At 43.3% G+C, this 19,936-nt stretch overlaps 1 protein-coding gene across 1 annotated transcript in view; it reads left to right on the top strand.

Annotated features, from left to right (window-relative positions):
* The window catches only part of LOC124252040 (zinc finger protein 709-like), a 52,405-nt gene extending 47,121 nt beyond the window's left edge, over positions 1–5,284 (top strand). Inside the window, exons 2-4 of the mRNA XM_046685139.1 lie at positions 1,094–1,220; positions 1,426–1,486; positions 1,874–5,284. Coding sequence (XP_046541095.1) covers positions 1,094–1,220; positions 1,426–1,486; positions 1,874–3,689 — 2,004 coding nt within the window. The 3' untranslated portion in view covers positions 3,690–5,284. The remainder of the gene's footprint in view (positions 1–1,093; positions 1,221–1,425; positions 1,487–1,873) is intronic.
* The last annotated feature ends 14,652 nt before the right edge of the window (positions 5,285–19,936 follow it).

Genomic DNA, 19,936 nt, shown 5'->3' on the forward strand with positions numbered 1-19,936 from the left:
GGCAGCAAGACTCAGGATACACTGCTAGCATTTCGCAAGAAAGAGCTCTTATGGCACATTATCATCTCACTGTTTCTTCTAAAAATTGGGAGGAAGTAGCTTTGAGGCACATGAATATAGGGATTTTATGGTCTAAGTTGTCATAGCTTCTTCCTTGTGTCGGAGCTCTAAAGTTCCAAATAAATTTCTAGCCCCATCAAATCATACAGAGACAGAAAGGAAGAACTGAGTCTATGATAAATATTACAAAAGTTAAAAGCAATGGTTTCAGGAAGAGTATTTATATTCACCCAGCGACATCTCATTGCCTATCATGACCTGGACTACTTTAGGACAGTGGGATCTGTTGGGCTTTATTAAAGTTTGATTTCTACAGGTCTTTTGGACTCTCTGATGATGTGAGTAGAGAAAAACCTTCTAGTTCTTCACTACAATTTTATTCATTGAAACCTCATGTAGATTTGAACCTCTGCCTCATGGAGTGCTCTAACTGGTGTGTAATAGGGAAGAAGATGAAAGAACTTTTGCAATAAGGAATCATCAGTCATAAAATGAAAATATTTGGGGCTGGCCCCGTGGCCGAGTGGTTAAGTTGGCGCGCTCTGCTGCAGGTGGGCCAGTATTTCGTTGGTTCGAATCCTGGGCGCGGACATGGCACTGCTCATCAAACCATGCTGAGGCAGCATCCCACATGCCACAACTAGAAGGACCCACAATGAAGAACATACAACTATGTACCAGGGGTCTTTGGGGAGCAAAGGGAAAAAATAAAATCTTTTTAAAAAAAAGAAGAAAATATTTATTTCCTTTGTATAGCATTTATGTCCTTTTCCAACATGGTCTCGACCTTGCTGTTAGAAGTAGAATGTAATGTGACCACAGTAAAAATGTGTGAATAATTTCCATGTGTTCATAAAGCTGTTCAATTGATTAGGAAATATGTACAGAATAAGAGTGAGTTTTTGATGATCATGACATAGAATAACTGTTTAGAGATAACAGAACCACACATAAACTTCCCAACAATGGAGTACAAGTCCCCAGTGCTGTCACTCTTATGCATCCTATTCTACGTATGTTTGTGATATTTTAGGTCTCAGTGGCCATTGAGGATGTGGCTGTGAACTTCACCCCAGAAGAGTGGGCTTTACTGGATCCTTCACAGAAGAAACTCTACAGAGATGTGATGTGGGAAACCTTCAAGAACCTGGCCTCAATAGGTAATGATGAGGGCATTTTTTCACTTCATCAATTAGAGAACAAGTGTTTTTTGCCCGTCAACACTGTTCCAAGATGTACAATGTGGAAAGGAGGGGATGTTAGTAAACAAAGTAGAAATAACGATAGCTCATCATGGACTTAGAATCCAAAAGATGTCTATCATTTCTAACTCTTTGGAATAAACTTTCTGGGTCTGCATTTCAGGGAAAACATGGGAAGTTCATGACATTGAAGATTGGTTCAAAAACCATGGGAGAAAACAAAGGTGAGTCACACTCAAAATAGAAAGCAATCTCTTGTGAGAATCCTGTCATGTTATGAGATTTTAAACAGAAGCAAACAAAAAAAATAACCCTTGCTTCGAATTTAGCTATTAGAAAATTTTCACCAAATATTCTTTCTCAAATATGATGTAGAGGTTCGCTTTTTGAAAAATAGTTCACTGGGGAATAGTATTAATAAACCCCATGTGCAAATATATCACTGCATAATAGCAAGGGTGACGTCGTCTTGCAGAGGATTCCTTATGTTCAGTTTCTGAGAATCCACAGAAATCAGGAAACCTAAACTTTTCCTACGAGTCATAATAAATACCATAAATATAAAATCATCAGTAAAAGATTATTAATACTGTGCTGCTTATTTTTTACAGAAATCATGTGATAGAGAGACTCTGTGAAAGTGAAGAGGGTAGTCAATGTAGAGAAAACTTCAGCCTTCTTCCAAATCTCAATCGGAACAAGAAAACTGCAGGAGCTGAACCATGTGAATGCAGTGCATGTAGAAAAGTCTTTATGCATCATTCATGCCTTAACAGGCACATCAGATGTCGCACTGAGCACAAACCATATGACTATCAAAAATATGGAGAGAAGGTGTATGAATGTCAGGAATGTGGGAAATCCTTCACGTTTTCCAGTTGTCTTCAACAACATGAAAGAACTTATACTGGAGTGAAAACCTATAAATGTAAAAAATGCAGTAAAATGTTCACTTCTTCCATTTCTCTTCAAATACACAAAAAAGTTCATACTGGAGAGAAACCGCATGAGTGTAAGATATGTGGGAAAGTCTTTGTAAGTCCTTCAACCCTTCGATCACACATTATGTTTCACGATGGAGATCAACCATATACATGTCAGGTGTGTGGGAAAGCCTTCACTTTCCCAAGTTTACTTCAATTACATGAAAAAATCCATACTAGAGAGAAATCCTTTGAATGTAAAACATGTGGCAAAACCTTCAGGTTTTCCAGTAGTTTTCAGGCACATGAAAGAACTCATACAGGAGAGAAACCCTATGAATGTAAAAAATGCAGTAAAGCAATTAGTTCTTCCAGTTCTCTTCAAGTACATGAAAGAACACATACTGGAGAGAAACCCTATGAATGTAAGATACATGGGAAAGTGTTTCTAAGTCCCTCAAGGCTTCAGTCACACACAGTGTTTCACAGTGGAGATCAACCATACCAATGTAAAGTATGTGGGAAAGCCTTCCCTTTTCCCAGTCGTCTTCAAAAACATGAAAGAACTCACACTGGAGAGAAGCCCTATGAATGTAAAATATGTGGTAAAGCCTTCAGGTTGTCCAGTAATGTTCAAGTACATGAAAAAATTCATACTGGAGAGAAACCCTATGGATGTAAGACATGTGGGAAAGTCTTTCTGCGTCCCTCAAGCCTTCAATCGCACATGATGTTTCACAATGGAGATCAACCATATAAATGTAAGGTATGTGGGAAAGCCTTCCCTTTTCCCAGCCTTCTCCAAAAACATGAAAGAACTCATACTGGAGAGAAACCCTATGAATGTAAAAAATGCGATAAAACATTTAGTTCTTCCAGTTCTCTTCAAGTACATGAAAGAACTCATACTGGAGAGAAACCCTATGAATGTAAGATATGTAGGAAAGTCTTTCTAAGTCCCTCAAGCCTTCGATCACACACGATGTTTCACAATGGAGATCGGCCATATAAATGTAAGGTTTGTGGGAAAGCTTTCCCTTTTCCCAGTGTTCTTCGAAAACATGAAAGAACTCATACTGGAGAGAAACCCTATGAATGTAAAATATGTGGTAGAGCCTTTAGGTTTTCCAGTAATGTTCAAGTTCACAAAAGAACTCATACTGGAGAGAAACCTTATGAATGTAAGATATGTGGGAAAGTCTTTCTAAGTCTCTCAAGCCTTCGCTCACACATGATGTTTCACAATGAAGATCAACCATATAAGTGTAAGGTTTGTGGGAAAGCCTTCCCTTTTCCCAGTCTTCTTCAAAAACATGAAAGAACTCATACTGGAGAGAAACCCTATAAATGTAAAAAATGTAGTAAAGCATTTGCTTCTTCCAATTCTCTTCGAATACATGAAAGAACTCATACTGGAGAAAAACCTTATGAATGTAAGGAATGTGGGAAAGCTTTCATTTCTCGTAGATCACTTCAAAAACATGAAAGAAGTCACACTGGATAGAAACCCTTTGAATGTCAGGAAAGTGGGAAAGCCCTTATTTTTCATGAAAATTTTCAAGGATATGAGAGTATGCACACTAGAGGAAAAATGATGTAAATATAAAGGATGTAAGGAACCCTTTTGTCATCACACTTCTTTCTGAAGACATGAAAGGACTGACAATAAAAACCGCTTGAATGTAAACAGCATGAGAAAGAGTTCAGTTGGCCTACATACTTCTATGTGAAATTCCCACCAAAAAGAAATGTAAATGTAAGTAGTATGAGAAAGCTTGATGGAAATTTGTTTATAATGTTCTAGGGAAGTTTTAATGTGAAAGAGTTGTTATAAAAGTTGTAAATATATTGTTTACCACACATCTTTCTTAAAGCATAACATTGGATTGTAGATTTCTATTAATTCCTTTCAGAAATGAATATTGAGTGAGATAATTCTACAAGTTATCAGTAGTACAGAAACCTATGAGGTAGTTCTTTTTCCTTAAATCAGTTAATAGTATTTTCTCTTTATTTTTTATAATGTTTCAATTATCTATGTTAAGGGGCCTTTGAAAAATGACAGTTTGTATTTGTTGGGGTTTTCTTGGTGGCCTTGTATTGCAGTTCCATTGTATATATTGTACCTTTTTAGAGAAAGCTTTTTTTGGTGTAATGGGTATAGGAAGCTGTTTCCATTTTCCATACTGTTAAACTGTCAATAAATTTTTATGTATGGCAAGTTTACCAAGGAGCATACTTATTTGTGAATTATTATTTTCATATTTGAGCCTTTGCACTTTGTCCCTCCTTCTGACTGGTATTTGGTGAATAGACTTTGAATTAAGTAGAGGCCTGTGATAAGGCAACAAAATGCAGAGCTGGACATATCACCCTTGTATTATGTTATGTCAGTGAGGGTTACGTTAAGAACTGGAACTTCAGGAATCCACCCCATTTAGGCTTCCATGTTGGAATTCTCCAATAGCCTCACTTGCATGAGATTTGCAAAGCAGAAGCAAACAAGACGTTAGGCAGGTTTTGGAGCCACCACACAGGGAGAGAGACAGCTACATAGGAGCTTTGAGGACACCATCTTCCTGACCATTTTCTAGATTCTTTGCCTTCTAGTCAAGTGATCTTGAAAACCACCACCAACTGTTTGATTTCCATTTTCTTACAGGTGTATTTTCCACTGGTGTTTTCACAAGCTTCACATCAAAGATCCATTACACTTAGGGTTTTTCTGTAAGGCCTCTTATGTCCACAGGAAAGTAATTCAGACTTTGGTGGTTGGGAGCATTCCCTGATTCCCTTCCTCTCTAGATGCTACCTAACATCTAATTTGTGTGCTAAGCATCTTATTCTGTTAATAGTGCTAATGAGCATGTTTTCCTGATTCACCATGATATCTACAATGAGTATAAAAGGAAGGACATGGTAGTTTGTTTCTGTGCTGCATTGTGCAGTGGCTGCCTTGACCCTATTTTTCCATGTGAGCAAAATCACCTTTCTCACGTTGGGAAGAGTATGTTTGTTTCCTGTTACATGTGGCTGAATGTATTTGCTCAATACGTTTTTAGTAATGTTTGATTTTGTTGTTAAAACTACGTGCATTTCCTTGAGAAATGTATACTTCTTTAGTTGTTTTATTGATGTATTTCATCAACTGTTGTAATGCATCATATGCTAATAAGTATTATGAAGTATTTTTGTAGCTATAATTTTCTCAGTATGTATTAAAATCCATTTTAAATAGAGATTTTCAGATATACTTCGCGATTTTCTTCATTGAATCAGTATATATTGAGTCAATTTTATCATGTACATACACATTCAGGTATTTTTTCATCAGGCAAATTTTAATTTTTACTGTTTTTTTGATTCTATAGCTATAAGTTTACTCTGTAACCGTAAATCACAATTTTTGTCACCAAACTAATTTCTCATTCATTCTTAACTCCAAACTTAAAACTCATGGTTTTTTTAGTGCCTACTTGCCAGTCACCTGCGGGGTTGGAACTGTAGTGAAAGAGAGGGGTGTAGTGAATTCCAGTGAGAATGACAGTAGACCACAGAGGAATCTGTGAGTTGTAACACTATCAGGGTGCTCAAAGGGACTTTTTAGAAGATTTTGGCAGCTCTTTGTGGATTTGATTGCTGTTCAAGGAAGCAGGTCACTTTTCATATTGAATGCTGTGAAGAGATAAGTAATTCTAACTTTGGTAAACCTTTTTGGTCCTGGGTAAACCTAATCATTGTTTTCTAGAAGGCTAAAAGAATGTGGTAGAGCTAAAGTTAATCAGTAAGAAGTTCTAGTCAGTCACTTTAGTATGAAAAAGTGAATATTAATGATTTTTATGATTTGGAATTTTATCTTTCACTATTTTTATTGATATGGTTACAAAATGCTTTTCATTTTGGTAACTCTGTAACTTTCGGTGAAGGAGGTATGTGACGTATTTCCTCTCAGTACGAGAAGACTTGGCCTTCCAGTGAATGCAGGCCTACTCCTGGTCCTCTGGAATAGCGTTTTCCTTTTCTACTTAATATCAAATCACTAATGCATTTTCTACAGTGTACTAGACCCTGTTTACCATGAATTTTTCATATGGTAGACCAAGGAGGTTTTCACTGTGGAGACTGGAAAAAATGTCTCATTATCCATGCTGGAAATGGAGGGGAACATTTTGATATACATACAATGCATCCTGTGCTCTGTAACTTAGGCCATCTCTCAAAGCAAACTAATTTACCAAAACCATCTCTGACTGGGGAAAGAGCAGTCAGACAACTCCCAGGCTCTTCAGGTTTCCTCTCTGACAAAAGGGGAAGAATGATTGTTAAGAACCTGGTCTGAGGTTCATAGTCCAAGGATTCTGTCCTACCAGTACATTACAGGATTAATCATACCATAAGGGAAAATTTTCCTACCCTAATGCCTTCCCAGCATATCAACAGTGATACAGTAGAAAAACAGTGGATTATAATGGGGTTGTAAGTCACAAACTCTACATAAGGTTGAGTTTCTAAAAGGAACCCTCATACACTCCTGGTGGGAATGCAAACTGGTGCAACCACTATGGAAAACAGTATGGCGATTTCTCAAAAAATTAAAAATAGAATAGGAAAATACCATATGACCCAGCCATCCCACTATTGGGTGTCTATCCAAAGAACTTGAAATCAGCAATTCCAAAAGATCCATGCACCCCTATGTTCATTGCAGCATTATTTACAATAGCCAAGACGTGGAAGCAACCTAAGTGCCCACCAACTGAGGGTTGGATAAAGAAAATATGGCATGTATATATGCAATGGAATACTACTCAGCCATAAAAAAGGATAAAATCGTCCCATTCACAACATGGATGGACCTTGAGAGTATTGTGTTAAGTGAAATAAGCCAGATAGAGAAGGACATCTCTGTGTGACTCCACTCATATGTGGAACTTAAACACGTAGACAAAGAGAACAGATTACTGGTTACAAGGAGAAAAGGGTGATGGGGGTGGGCACAAAGGGTGAAATCATGCACCTACAATATGACTGACAAACAACAATGTACAACTGAAATTTCACAAGATTGTAAACTATCATAATATCAAAAGTTAAAAAAAAAAAAAAAGATTGAGTTTCTAGGGATACCCAAACATGTAAGGGAAGAAAAATACAAGGACACTGGAAAATATCGAAGCCCCTGACACCTACAACTAAATCAAACATTAACAACCTAAGATGTATTCAGGAAATCATACAACCTCACACTGAAAGACTACTGACCTCTTATGTTACTGTGAAAATTCACAAATATGTGGAAATTAAACAGTCTTGGACAATCACTGGGTCAAAGAGGAAATCAAAGGGGATTTAAAAAGCTCAAGACAAAAATGAAAACATCTCACATAAACTTGTGGGATGCAGCATAAGGAGTAGTAAAAGGGAAGTTTATACCAGTAAACAACTATATTAAGAAAGAAATATTTCAGTCTAACAAAGTTATACCTCAAGGAACTAGAAGAAGAACAACAAACTAAACCTTAAGTTAGCAGTTAGGAAACAATAAAGATTAGTGCAGAAATAAATAGAATATAGGAAAATAGAAAATTTTCAAAATTGTCAGTTTTTTGAAGTAATAAACACAAATGACAAACTCAACTGACTATTAAAAGAAGAGTGAGGAATCAAGTACATAAAATTAGAAGTGAAAGATCACATTTTAAAATGGGTGCCTCAAAACTAATAAGAATCCAAAGGGACTGTTATGGAACAAATTGGATAATCTAGAAGAAATGGATAAGTTCCTGGACACATATAACCTATCAAGGAAGAAATAAAAATAGCCTGAACAAACCATAAAAAATTCATGGAATCAATACTAATTTTTCTTAAACTCTTCCCAAAATTAGAAGGAATGGCTCCAAACTTATTTTTTGAGGCCAGTATCTCCCTGATACGAAAGACATCCCACGAAAAGAAAACTACAAGCCAGTATGTTTAAACTGTTTCAACTTTACTTGGCCATAGTGCCCAAATATTTAGTCAAACATTCTACTGGATCTTTATGTGCAGGGTATTTTTTATGAGATTACATTTCAGTGGGTGGAGATTAAGTGAGATTACTCTCCATAATGTGGATGCACCTGATGCAATCAATTGTAGTTCTTAAGAGAACAAAAATTGAGATTTCCTGAACAAGACCTACTCTGCTGCTAGACCATCTTTTGACTTAATCTCGTTCTTTCCTAGGATTTCCAACCTGCCCATCTAGACTGCAGGCTTTCAACTTAGTCTCCGCAGGAGCCACTTCCTTAAAGAAAACAAGTGTGATACCAGCATTGTGGCAGCGTGAGCTGCTCCCTTTGTCTATCCCTTTCATTCTATAGCTGGTAAGACATCCATAACTCAAGAAAGGTTCCTCTGCTTAACACACCAGGACACTGGAGAGATCCTCACATCAGTACATTTGAAAGTGGGTTAATTAGAACACATAGAGGAGGCAGAACTCAGGTAACAGTCGAGATGGTGCCCCAGTGCCCTGAGCAGAGCATCTTAGCCCACATCCCAAGAAAACGTAGCAGTGGCAGAGGTAGGGCCCGTGATCCCAGCCCCTCGAGGCTGCATTAGTACCCATACCCCCAGAGAACCTAGTAAAAGAAGTGCAGGTTGCACTTCTGACTTTGACCCCCAAGCTGCTGCAGCACCCATGGCCACAGAGAATTGTGTAGTGGTGGGTGGCTGTGGGCCTGTGACCCCAGCCCCCCATGCACAGCCATGGTGCCTGGAACCTGAGAGCCCTTGATGCAGTGGAGGTGTCTTTGACCCTGGCTCCCATGCCACCCTTCCTCTCCCCACCAGCAGCAGTAGTGTCTGTGACCCAGGCACCCCTGGACACAGTGGAGCCATCTGCAGTTCCATGACCCAGGTTGTGATACCTGTGACTACAGTGACATAGACAGCAACAAGGCACAAGCAAACTTGGAAGCACAAGCAGCTACAAGGGCACTGGAAACACCTCTGTCAGAGGCAGTAGAAGGTTGAAAGTGCTGGCTTGCACATACAGGCAGAGTTAGCTCAGGTAACAGGAACCAAAAATTTATGCTAGTTCGGATCCCGGGTGCAGATCTATGCACCGCTTATCAAGCCACACTGTGGCACAGGAAGATGGGCACAGGTGTTAGCTGGGGACAAGTCTACCTCAGCAAAAAGAGGAGGATTGGTTGGGGATGTTAGTTCAGGGCTAATCTTCCTCAAAAGAAAAAACAAAAGGTAAAGAGGAAAAGGATGGAACCTATACAGGCAAATGAAGTTAAGACTCTATCAGCAGAAAAAGGACTATTTTATCTATGAGGTGTTTTATACAAATCTCATAGTAACCAAAAAACAAAAATCTAAAGCACAGAAACAAGACGTAAAAAAAGAGGAAGCTGTGAAAAACATAGAAGACCACCAAACTAAAATGGCAGAAACGCAAGGGGAAAGAAAGAATGGAGATAAGAGAGCAATTGGAAAACAAAAGATAAAATGGCACCAGTAAGTCCTCATAGATCAGTAATGACCCTAAATGTAAATGGATTGAAATTACCTATCAAAAGGCACACAGTAGCTCGATGGATTAAAAAACAAGACCCAAATGCATGCTGCCTCCAGGACACTCATCTGAGCTCTAAAGTCAAAGCAGCACAAAGTGAAGGGGTGGAAGATGATCCTCCAGGCAAATGGCAATGAAAAGAGAGGGGGTGTGGCCATACTTACATCAGACAAAATAGATTTCAAGACAAAAGTGCTAACAACAAAGATGGACGTTATATAATGATAAAGAGGATAACCCATCAGGAAGACATACCATTTATTAATATACATGCACACAAGATAGGAACACTAAAATATATGCAGCAACCATTACCAGACCTAAAGGGAGAAATTGACAGCAACGTGATAATAGTAGGAGATTTTAACACCCCACTTAGATCAATGGCTAGGTCAGCCAGGCAGAAAGGCAAGAAGGAAACAATGGCCTTAAGTGACACATAGGCCAGATAGACTTGATAGATATATACAGACCATTCCATCCAAAGGCAGCAGAATACCATCCTTCTCAAGTGCACATGGAACATTTGTGTTGGGACACAAAGCAAGTCTCAATAGATTTTAGAAGACGGAAATCATATCAAGAATCTGTTCTGACCACAATGGTGTGAAGCCAGAGGTCAACTACAGGAAGAAAGCTGGAGAAATCACAAATCTGTGGAGAGAAAACAACAGGCTGCTGAACAACTACTGAGTCAATGTCTTCAAAGAATTAGAACCAAAAATCCTAAAATTTGTATGGAACCACAAGACCCAGAATAGCCAAAACAATTCTGAGAAAAATGATTGACGTTGAAGTATCACACTCCCTTATCTCAAACTATTCTACAAAAGTGTAGTGACCAAAACAGCATGATATCGGCAGAAAAGCAGACACACAGATCAATGGAACAGTATTGACATCCCAGAAATGAACTAATGCAGCATACAGAAACAACTAATTTATGACAAGGGAGCCAGGAGCATGCAATGGAGAAAGGAAAGTCTCTTCAATAAATGGTGTGGGGAAAACTGGACAGCCACATGTAAAAGTTTAATAAGTAGATGACTATCTTCTACCATACACAAAAATTAACTCAAAATGGAATAAAGACTTGAAGATGAGACCTGAAATATAAAATACATAGAAGAAAACAGGTGGTAAGCTCCTTGACATTTGTCTTAGCAAAGTTTTTGGATTTGACACCAAAGGCAATGGAAACAAAAGCAAAAATAAACAAATGGGACTACATCAAACTAAAAAGTTTCTGCCCAGCAAAGGAAACTGCAAAAGGAAAGGCAACATACCAAATGGGAAAAGATATTTGCAAATTGTATATCCAATAAAGGGTTAATATGCAAACTATGTAGAATGTATACAACTCAACAACAAAAAACAAAAGTTATTAAAAAACGGGCAGAGGATCTTAATAGACATTTTTCCAGTAAAGACATGCAGATGGTCAACAGGCACAGGAAAAGATGTTCAACATCACTAATCACATGAAATGTAAATCTAAAGTACAACAAGATATCACGTCACACCTGTTAGAGTGACTATTAGAAGAAAGAAAAGAAAAAACTAGTGTTGGAGAGGATGCAGAGGGAAGGCTTCGCCACCAGGCCGGCCTGAGTGATTCACTTTAAATGAGAAGTCATTTCTGTGTGTGTAATGTTCTAAATAGTAATTTTTAAGTAGTGTTCAATACTTCTTTGGAAATCATTAAAAATAAACTTTCTCAATTTTGTTCATGTATGAAGTGACATAAGAGGGGCCGGCCCGGTGGCGCAGTGGTTAAGTTTGCACGTTCCACTTCTCGGCAGCCCGGGGTTTGCCGGTTTGGATCCCGGGTGTGGACGTGGCAGCGCTTGCAATCCATGCTGTGGTAGGCGTCCCACGTATAAAAAGTAGAGGAAGATGTGCATGGATGTTAGCTCACGGCCAGGCTTCCTCAGCAAAAAGAGGAGGATTGTCAGTAGTTAGTTCAGGGCTAATCTTCCTCAAAAATAAATAAATAAAATAAATTCATTGGCAGTGGCCCTAAAGGCAAATAGGAAATGCAGATCTAATCAAGATAATCTGTGAAGATTTGTAAGAAATGTGAGAGTCTGTAGCATTTGAACCAAGAGCACTGCCTCCCTAGCTCCTCCCAGCTCACATTGGTGAGGACTCTACTCCAGAGTCCTGCTGTCTAGAACACGGGGCACCCTGTCACCCCAGCTCCCACTAGTAGGGCTTTCTTCCTGGGAAGAACAGGACTTCAAATTGTCAAACCCTGCCCCCAGCTGTCTGTTGCTGGGTATTAACAAGTCCTGGGGGAGTTTGCTTGAAAATCTGGGACACGATTGTTTGAGTCCCTCCACATGGACCTAAAGCAGTATCTTTGGAATGGTGCACTGACAGTCCTGGGGCACCAGTCACCCTGTCGCAGCTCATGACTTGTCTGGATAATAATTCATTCATGTGGTGCCAGGAGACACTAGGAAGACGACCTCTGGCTGCTGTCTCTCCACACCCCTGAGCACTCAACTCCTGAAATGGGATTGCCACTCAGAAAGGACTTCCCGTTGTCCTCCAGACAACTCCAGGGTCCTGGCACAGAGATTTTTCCTTAATCTGGGTGTGAAGCAAGCCACAAAACACATAGGTCTTCATACCTTTCCAAAGAATTAAGGTGGTTGGCAAGAGATCATGAGAAGTGCAAGTCAAAGGACTCTCTCAAAGAAGTGGAGAATGAGGTGAAAGGGAATTAGCAGTAGATTTGAGTATTTCATAAAGCTACAGCTTAGACTGTGGGCTGACTAGTTTTCTGGAAAGAACCATGGAGTTAGACTGCTGAGAGGAGGCTTCTGAGGGTCAGAACAAATATCAGTGACTTCAGAAAGTGTTTCTACGTGGGAGTTAGACGCTCATTTATTGCTAGAGCAAATTATGCCCCCCGGACGTTGGTGAAAACAGTAAAACAATCAGCAGCAGTTAACTGAATGGAACCATCGAGTGTGGCCCCTAAAGGAGGAAGAGAGCCCTGGCAATACCACTGTCCCCCAGGACAGCAGTGGGCTCACCCAGAGCGGGGCCCACCTGAGGAGCTGGGGAAGAGATTTCCCTCTGTATGGTGGGTGATGAGAGAAACAACTTTAGTTTTTCAGAGTTGCTGCCTCAGCGTGTTACAGTCTGATGCCCGTGCTCACACCCAGAATCTGGACATTTATATAAGGACCTGAGTTTAGGATTCCGCCGTAGGTTCCCGCTTTACTTTCCCAGGGCGCTTTTTCAGCTAAGCACTTAGAGTTCAGCCTGGAATAGTTAGTGACCTCTGCCCCAACCCCCTTATAAGTACCGGGTGCTTGCTCCCTGCTTTCTCTCTCCTGGTCGCTCATGACCAGAACAGAGGACGGCCCTTCCCCCGGCTCACTGCACCCTCAGCCCCCGCTTCTGTGACCTGTAATAAATCCTGTGACTCTGTTCCTTTGGGTGGGTGCATTGAAACGGCCCCTTCAATCAAAATGACCCTGTGGGTTTCACTTCCCCACAGTGGGAGCTCGGATGCTGAGGGAGCTCCCTGCTGACCCTGTGTGGGTGGCCTGTGCCCCCTCCTTCATGGGGTATAATCTGCCTATCAATTCAATACACCAACTCTGGCTTCTGCACACCATTGGCCTTGGGGAAGGGGCTGTGGGCTGTTTGTATGCACTCGATGCCTCGGAGCTGTGAAGGGCTTACTAACCTCCTCTCCTGGACTGCTCAGTCTCTCTGGGAGGAACCACCGCTTGTTGGGGGTCTGCGGTGGGATTTCCACTTATGCATAAGCTGCTGCCGGGTGAAGCCTCGGATTCCCGCCCTACACTGTCAGTGCTGTAGGTCAGAGCGCCCTGCAGAGACCGGCCTGCAGGCCTCAGTCTGAGGTGGGTGTGTCTCCCAATCATCTCTGAGGGACCCCACTGGGTGTCAGGGCTGGAGGTGGTAGGCTGTAATCACATTAGGAAACCCTGGTCTTGAACCCAGGAGAGCTGACTGGGAATGTAGGGCTCTGCCCCTTTCCCCAGGCAGGGACCAGGGGCCTGGGCCATCAGGTCCTGGGAGCTGAGGAGGGTCCCCCTAGATCAGTGCTGGGAGGGGAGGTGGCTGCTGGGCCCACGGTGTCAGTGGCAGGTATCGGGGTGTTCAGCTTGGCCAGTCAGCCCTATGCCGGGACAGAGGCAACTCTCCCAGGGGCATCAAGGGAGGCTGGCCGGGCAAACGCTGCCGAGGCAAGTGCTTCTTATGGTGCTGCCTTCCTTGCAACTGTCACAAATCATCCCTGACCCCAGGGGACATGGGGAGTTCCACCCCAAACATGGTGCAGCAGAATGAATTCTCCCGAAAAGCAGGCCCCTGAGCACATGGTACCAGGTTCTCCCAAGTCCCCACAGGAGGTTGGAAAACTACCAGATGCTTGTAAGACCCCTGCTCCAATGGTCTGGGCTCCACTGAGCGTGGCGGTGCATCAACAGGCCAAATCGCCACTGCTGCGTTCTCGGGGCTCGGGAGCTTTCCTGAGCGCATCAGCTAACACTGCACTGGGAGAGGTGGGCTCCAGCCCCCGGGGAATGATGGGGACACACTAGAATGGGAGGCAGCAGCACGTGAGTCAGGGGAGAGGCAACATGCTCAGGTCTCCCCTGTCACTATCCAGCAGGAGTGAGAGACAGAGACATGTAACTGTAATAATTATCCTGAGAGAAGTGCAAGGTTTTTTAGAAAAAATTGCCCAAAGGGAGTGGGAGAGGGGCACATGTTGGCTCTTACAGGTCTTTGGACTCACTCCGAGCTGTTGCTCACTGAGACTGTCATGCCAGCTGGCTGGACTGGTCAAAGATCCCAGAATTCACAATTTGTTAAAAACAAAACAAAACAAAACAAAAACCTCAAGGTATTGAGGGCCCATTTTATTACAGATATCCTAGGGGACACCACGGACTTGTCACCACAGCGAGGACACTCCCAAGTGACATGAGCCACCAGGGCAGAAGCAGCAGACAAAAGAAAGGGGGAAATGGACTCTGCAGAAGAGACCCCCCAAGCTCTGGAGCCCACAGGGATGAGTGGTGACGCCCTGCCTCTCCTGACTTGGACTTTTATGGCTTGGCACCAAGTCCAGCCTTCCATCACAGTTATCACAGCGAAGGCTCACTGTGCATGGAACACCCTGCATGAAACGCACCTCCTGTTACATCAAATTGGATGGTTCAATGGTTGTATGGTTTTGTTGAGAGCCAGGCCCCCCAGAGCCCCTGACCATTTCCAAGCCAGAGGAGGCACCCTTGTGGCCAGCATCTCAGGAGTTCTTCTTAAAGGGGGGTCTCCTATTCTTAAGGCCATGGTGTCACAATTCATAGAAATGTCAGCTACAGTGCAACAGGCAGTAGACTACATCGATGCTGTAGCTGGACAGGAACAAGAGAATTTTCCAGATCTTGTTTGCCAGTAAAAGTGAATGGGCCTCACTGCCCCTTCCCCCAGAGACACAACAGAGGGTGCCTAGGGAATATCGGGGCCTCCAGGCCTCTTATTGGTACAATAGAGGGGTGGCACTTTGTCCCATCTCTCTCCTTCATGAGATGACCACCAGGTCTCCTGCATTGGCAGCTCTGGAGATCAGGGGTCCCGAATGACCTAATTTCGGGACAGCCCGACCACAAGCTAGAAACATTTGCTCAGGCTCTGATGCCTCTTAAAGAGACTGCCGACCGCCCCAACGATGGATGCTGTCACCCCTTAGAATGCCCCAGCCATGGCAGCAGGATCTGTGATCCATACCCTGATCTCTGAGAGTGGCAGAAATCGAGGCCCCTGTGCTAGGAACCTGGCCGTTCCCCAGAGAGTGTCTCTCCCCTGGGGGACAATCGCCCACACACTTCTTTAATTATCCTTTGGGACACACATAATAAACAACCTTGTACTGCTCTCATTGACCCTGGAGCCCCAATTACAGTGCTTCCTGGGAAGCACTCCAAACCTAAGCCAGGGGCGCCTTTAAATTACAAGGGGTAACAGGTGGGACAGGAGAAGGCGTTCAACATCCATTGGATGTCGCTCTTGAAACAATGTGCATTAAAAATCTTTTAGTGGTGGTGACCCCTCTGGCCCTACCCTTTCCTGTTATAGTATGGACAACTCAAGGTGCCACCACACCATCTGGAACAAACCCATGTTCCTGGCCTTCCTGGTGGGAGCTGCCCATTGGGAGCCAGTAAAATTACCATTCCTGATTCAGGACAGCAAATACCCCCAGTATCATTTCCAATAGGCACTGAGGAACTACCACCCACAAGTCAAGATTTATGAAACACTAGATCTCCTTTCGATTCTCCCATTTGGCTGGCATAGAAGCCTGCTACTGTGGAGTGGTGCCTCACAGTCCACGATGGAAATTTAAATGCTCAGGTCCCCACTATTAAGGCTCCCATTCCCTACATTGTCCAATTAATAGAAGACATCCAAAGGACTCCAGGGGACTACTGTGCCATGATCAATCCAGCTAATGTGTTCTCTTCAGTATCGATCACCAAGGAGTCCCAGTCAAATTGTTTGCATATTTGAAGGGACCCAACATACCTTTACACGGCTGCCTATGGGTGATCTTAACAGCCAGGCTATTGCCCACAATCTTTGCTGGCAAAACCTGGATGCCCTTACAGTGTCCCCTCGCACTGTCAGACACTATGTTGATGGCATTCTAACTCGGGGCGCTTCAGAGGATGTGGTGCATGAGAGCCTAGCATAGCTGGTGACCCACCTACAATGTAGAGGATGAGCTATGGCCCCACATAAAATTCAAAGGCAGCCACAACTGTTAAATTTCTGGGACTTCATGGGTCCTCTCAAGGCTGGGCAATTTTACTTGCAAATGAACATCAATTCTTAACTATTCAGCCTCCCATCAAGCTACAAGCCCAACACATCTTAGGTCTCTTCACACCTCACTTAGCCATCACTCTCAGACTCATTCACACAGTCACACAGTCCCCCACAATTCATTAGGGAGAATCTCAACAGCAAGACTCACAGTTGTTGTAAAGGTCAGTTCATCAAGCTCTCCCCTTGCGTGCTGTTGGCTCCTCCTTCAGATTGAGGCCCTGGCCACCATGGACTATGCATCCTGGACCCTTGGACTAAACATGCCTCCTCCTGGTTGCCTATGGGCTTCTAGAACAGAGGGCTCCCTCCCCAGCTGCCTGCTATACCCCACTGGAACATCAAGTTCTGGCCACTTATTGGGCTTTGTTAGAAACAGGCCTTCACAGGACAGGAGCCTGGTCTCCTGCATGTGCACATTCCTGTCACATCATGGAAAAGGGATGCCTCCCAACAGTGGCTCGGCATGGCCACCAATGCCTCTTTGTTAAAATGGAAATGGTAGCTTCAGGAATGGGCTACACCTGACATTTCAGATCTTTCTAAATTACAGGAGAATGTGACTTCCCTGAGCCTCACCCCGTGGACCTTGAGGAACTGGTGACAACACCCCCATTGCCTAAGCCTCTGGTGACCTGGGTGGACCCTAGGAAGAGTTGATGGAGCTTCTAAGAGAGTCCGTGTACTTCACAGACAGCAATGCCACCACTGGACATGGTGGAGCCTGATGGAGAGCAGTAGTGTGCCTTCCTGCCAGTGGTGCCACTCATCAAAGATGGCAAGTCAGGGTTGGCTCAGCTTGCTGAGCTGGTGGCAGTACAAATGGCTGTGCAGAGTGCCATTGCCCATGACAAGCCTCTTGTCCACATTTTTACTGACTCATGGGCAAGCTAACAGGTTAATGGTTTGGTTGGGCTAATGCAAGTGGGACAATTTTCACATTCAAAGCTGTAGTATTTGGAGTGCACCAATTTGGAGGGACATTCTCCAGGCACCAGTCACTATTATGGTCACTCACATTTCAGAACATACAAATGCCGTCACATCAGAGTTACTTTTCAGAAACTCTGAAAAGTAGAATTTAGCCTTAGCAAGAGACATGTCCATTTGTAAAGGAAATCTCCATCTGTAAAGGTGTCTCCCTCTCTGTACCAGGAAGAAGGAGGGATGACCTTATGTCTAGAAACTCTTATCAGTGTAGAAGGCAAGGACTTACATCTGTATAATAACCTTACTCTTGTTTACTGTGTTTTCTGGGAACCTCCCATAACTGACTCTCCCCACCCCCAGCATCCTCCTTTGTCTTTAGCTGAGGAGGCTATTTAAGGTGAGAACCTCTGCCATTGTGGGGAGTTACTCAGCTTTTCTGGGTCTCTCCCATGTATACATATTATAAAGTTTTGTTTAATTTTCTCCTGTTATTCTGTCTCATGTGAATTTAATTTCTTATCTGTGCAGAAGGACCTAGAGTGGGTAGAGGAAATGTCTTCCTCCCCTACATATACATAAATTTGTTTATTTGAAATGAATCTGTAAGATAGCAAAGTCAAACTCTAGAAGACTCACTGCCAATTTGTCCTGGTCTCCTCCAGTGCTGTTACTCCAGCCACCCCCAAATACAGTTTTGATCATTTCTTGAGACTCCTGTTAGGCTTTCTTTATATAAATCAATGAGAATGGATATTTTTCTTCCCCACTTTGCCCTTGTAATGATCAGTCAGAGTCCACATTTTGGATGACTGTTCACAGCTTAGGTCTCACCCACCCTGTTCCCCTTGTGCCCCGACCTGGACAAGCTGAGGAGCAAGCCTGGGTGCTCTCTCCTCTAGAGCGGGCAGGAGATTCCCACCACACCAGCCCCTGCCTGTGTAGAGCTCTTGCCCCGGCCCCACCCCCAGGCCCAGTGAAGCCCCAGGCCAGGCTCCATTCCTTGCTTTCTGAGTCCTGTCAGAGCTGCTTGAGAGGCTGGCCCTGCCCTCCCCTCAGACCTCTGTTATGTGAGTCCTAAGCCTTTTCCTACCTTGTGTGTGTGTGTGTGCCACTCTGGCATTAGTGTCAACAAAGGAACCACCCCTGTGCAAGTGACCATAACAGTTGGCACCCTGAGCAGCATGTCCAGACATGACCCCCACCCGTGGGTCTGTCTTCTCTTGCTCTGACTTGCTCCCCTGCTCTGCCACCTTGTGGTGACATGCACTATGGGCTGCTGCTCGCTGGGGAGTTCGTGCTGTGAGCTCAGTGGCCCCGTGGTACATTCTTGAATCTACAGTTCTAAGCCACGGTTCTAGGCTCAGCTGACCAGTATTAACAGTCTTAAGAATTTGTAGGCATTTGGGAGCGGGACTGTGGGGTTGGGGCCTCCTTAAATGAGTCCTGGGTCAGTGTTTCTGGTGGGATTTATCTGTGTGTTAGACTGCAGCTGTGACAGAGGCTGGGTGGGCCCTGACATACTCCAGGGATGGGGGTAGACAGGGACTATACCCCTGGGAAGAGGTGGGTCCATCAGATGGTCACTCTTGAAAGAGCTGTCATTTCAAAGAAAAAGAGAAGTGTGGCTGAAAGGCAGGCAGCAGGTGACAGGCTGAGTCCACACTCCAAACACCAGAGTGCTTACCAGGCCCCTTCAGTACCTCTGCTGCTGCCTCTGCCTCTACTGCCACAAAGACCCTGACCTTCAGGGTTGCAGAGGACAACAGCATGGCACCCTTGTGACACAAGTGATTAGTTCAAACCTGACTTATGCCCAGGGTTTAAACCTTATAAAGCAACCAGCTGTTATAGGAGAGGCTCCCAACCCTGGTGGCACTAGGTGTCATATTATAGTTGTATCTGGGAACCCACTAAATTTAAGGAAGTTGCCCCTGATGATCTTAGGGATGTTAATGAATATAATATAGAGGACAAATAGGACAAGTATTTCATCTTTAGCCATCAGAACTATGGTCTTACCCAAATTCTCCACGGTCATAATAGCTATTGTCCTAAAATATCACATAGTGAGCTTGGAAGCTCTGATCCAATGAGCAAGAGTTAAAATTAAATGAAGTCTCTGCCACTTACAAATTGGCTTGACAAATTGGGACCCCAGAGACCTTACCACCCAAATAGAGTAGTTAACATGGCCCAATGTAAATTACCCAGGACCTTGAAGGGTTCAAAACTGTAGAGGAAGCCTAGTTAGTGAAGTGTTGATTATTCCAGGGCTTTTAACAGCCCAATTTGTCCTATTAAACCTATTTGTCCTCCGGAGCTCCCAGACTTCATTCCTGGGGCTGCTCAGGTCCCCACCCTCCTTCACCAGGGAC

This window comes from Equus quagga, chromosome 14 (genome assembly GCF_021613505.1).
Source record: "Equus quagga isolate Etosha38 chromosome 14, UCLA_HA_Equagga_1.0, whole genome shotgun sequence".
Classification (NCBI taxonomy): domain Eukaryota; kingdom Metazoa; phylum Chordata; class Mammalia; order Perissodactyla; family Equidae; genus Equus; species Equus quagga.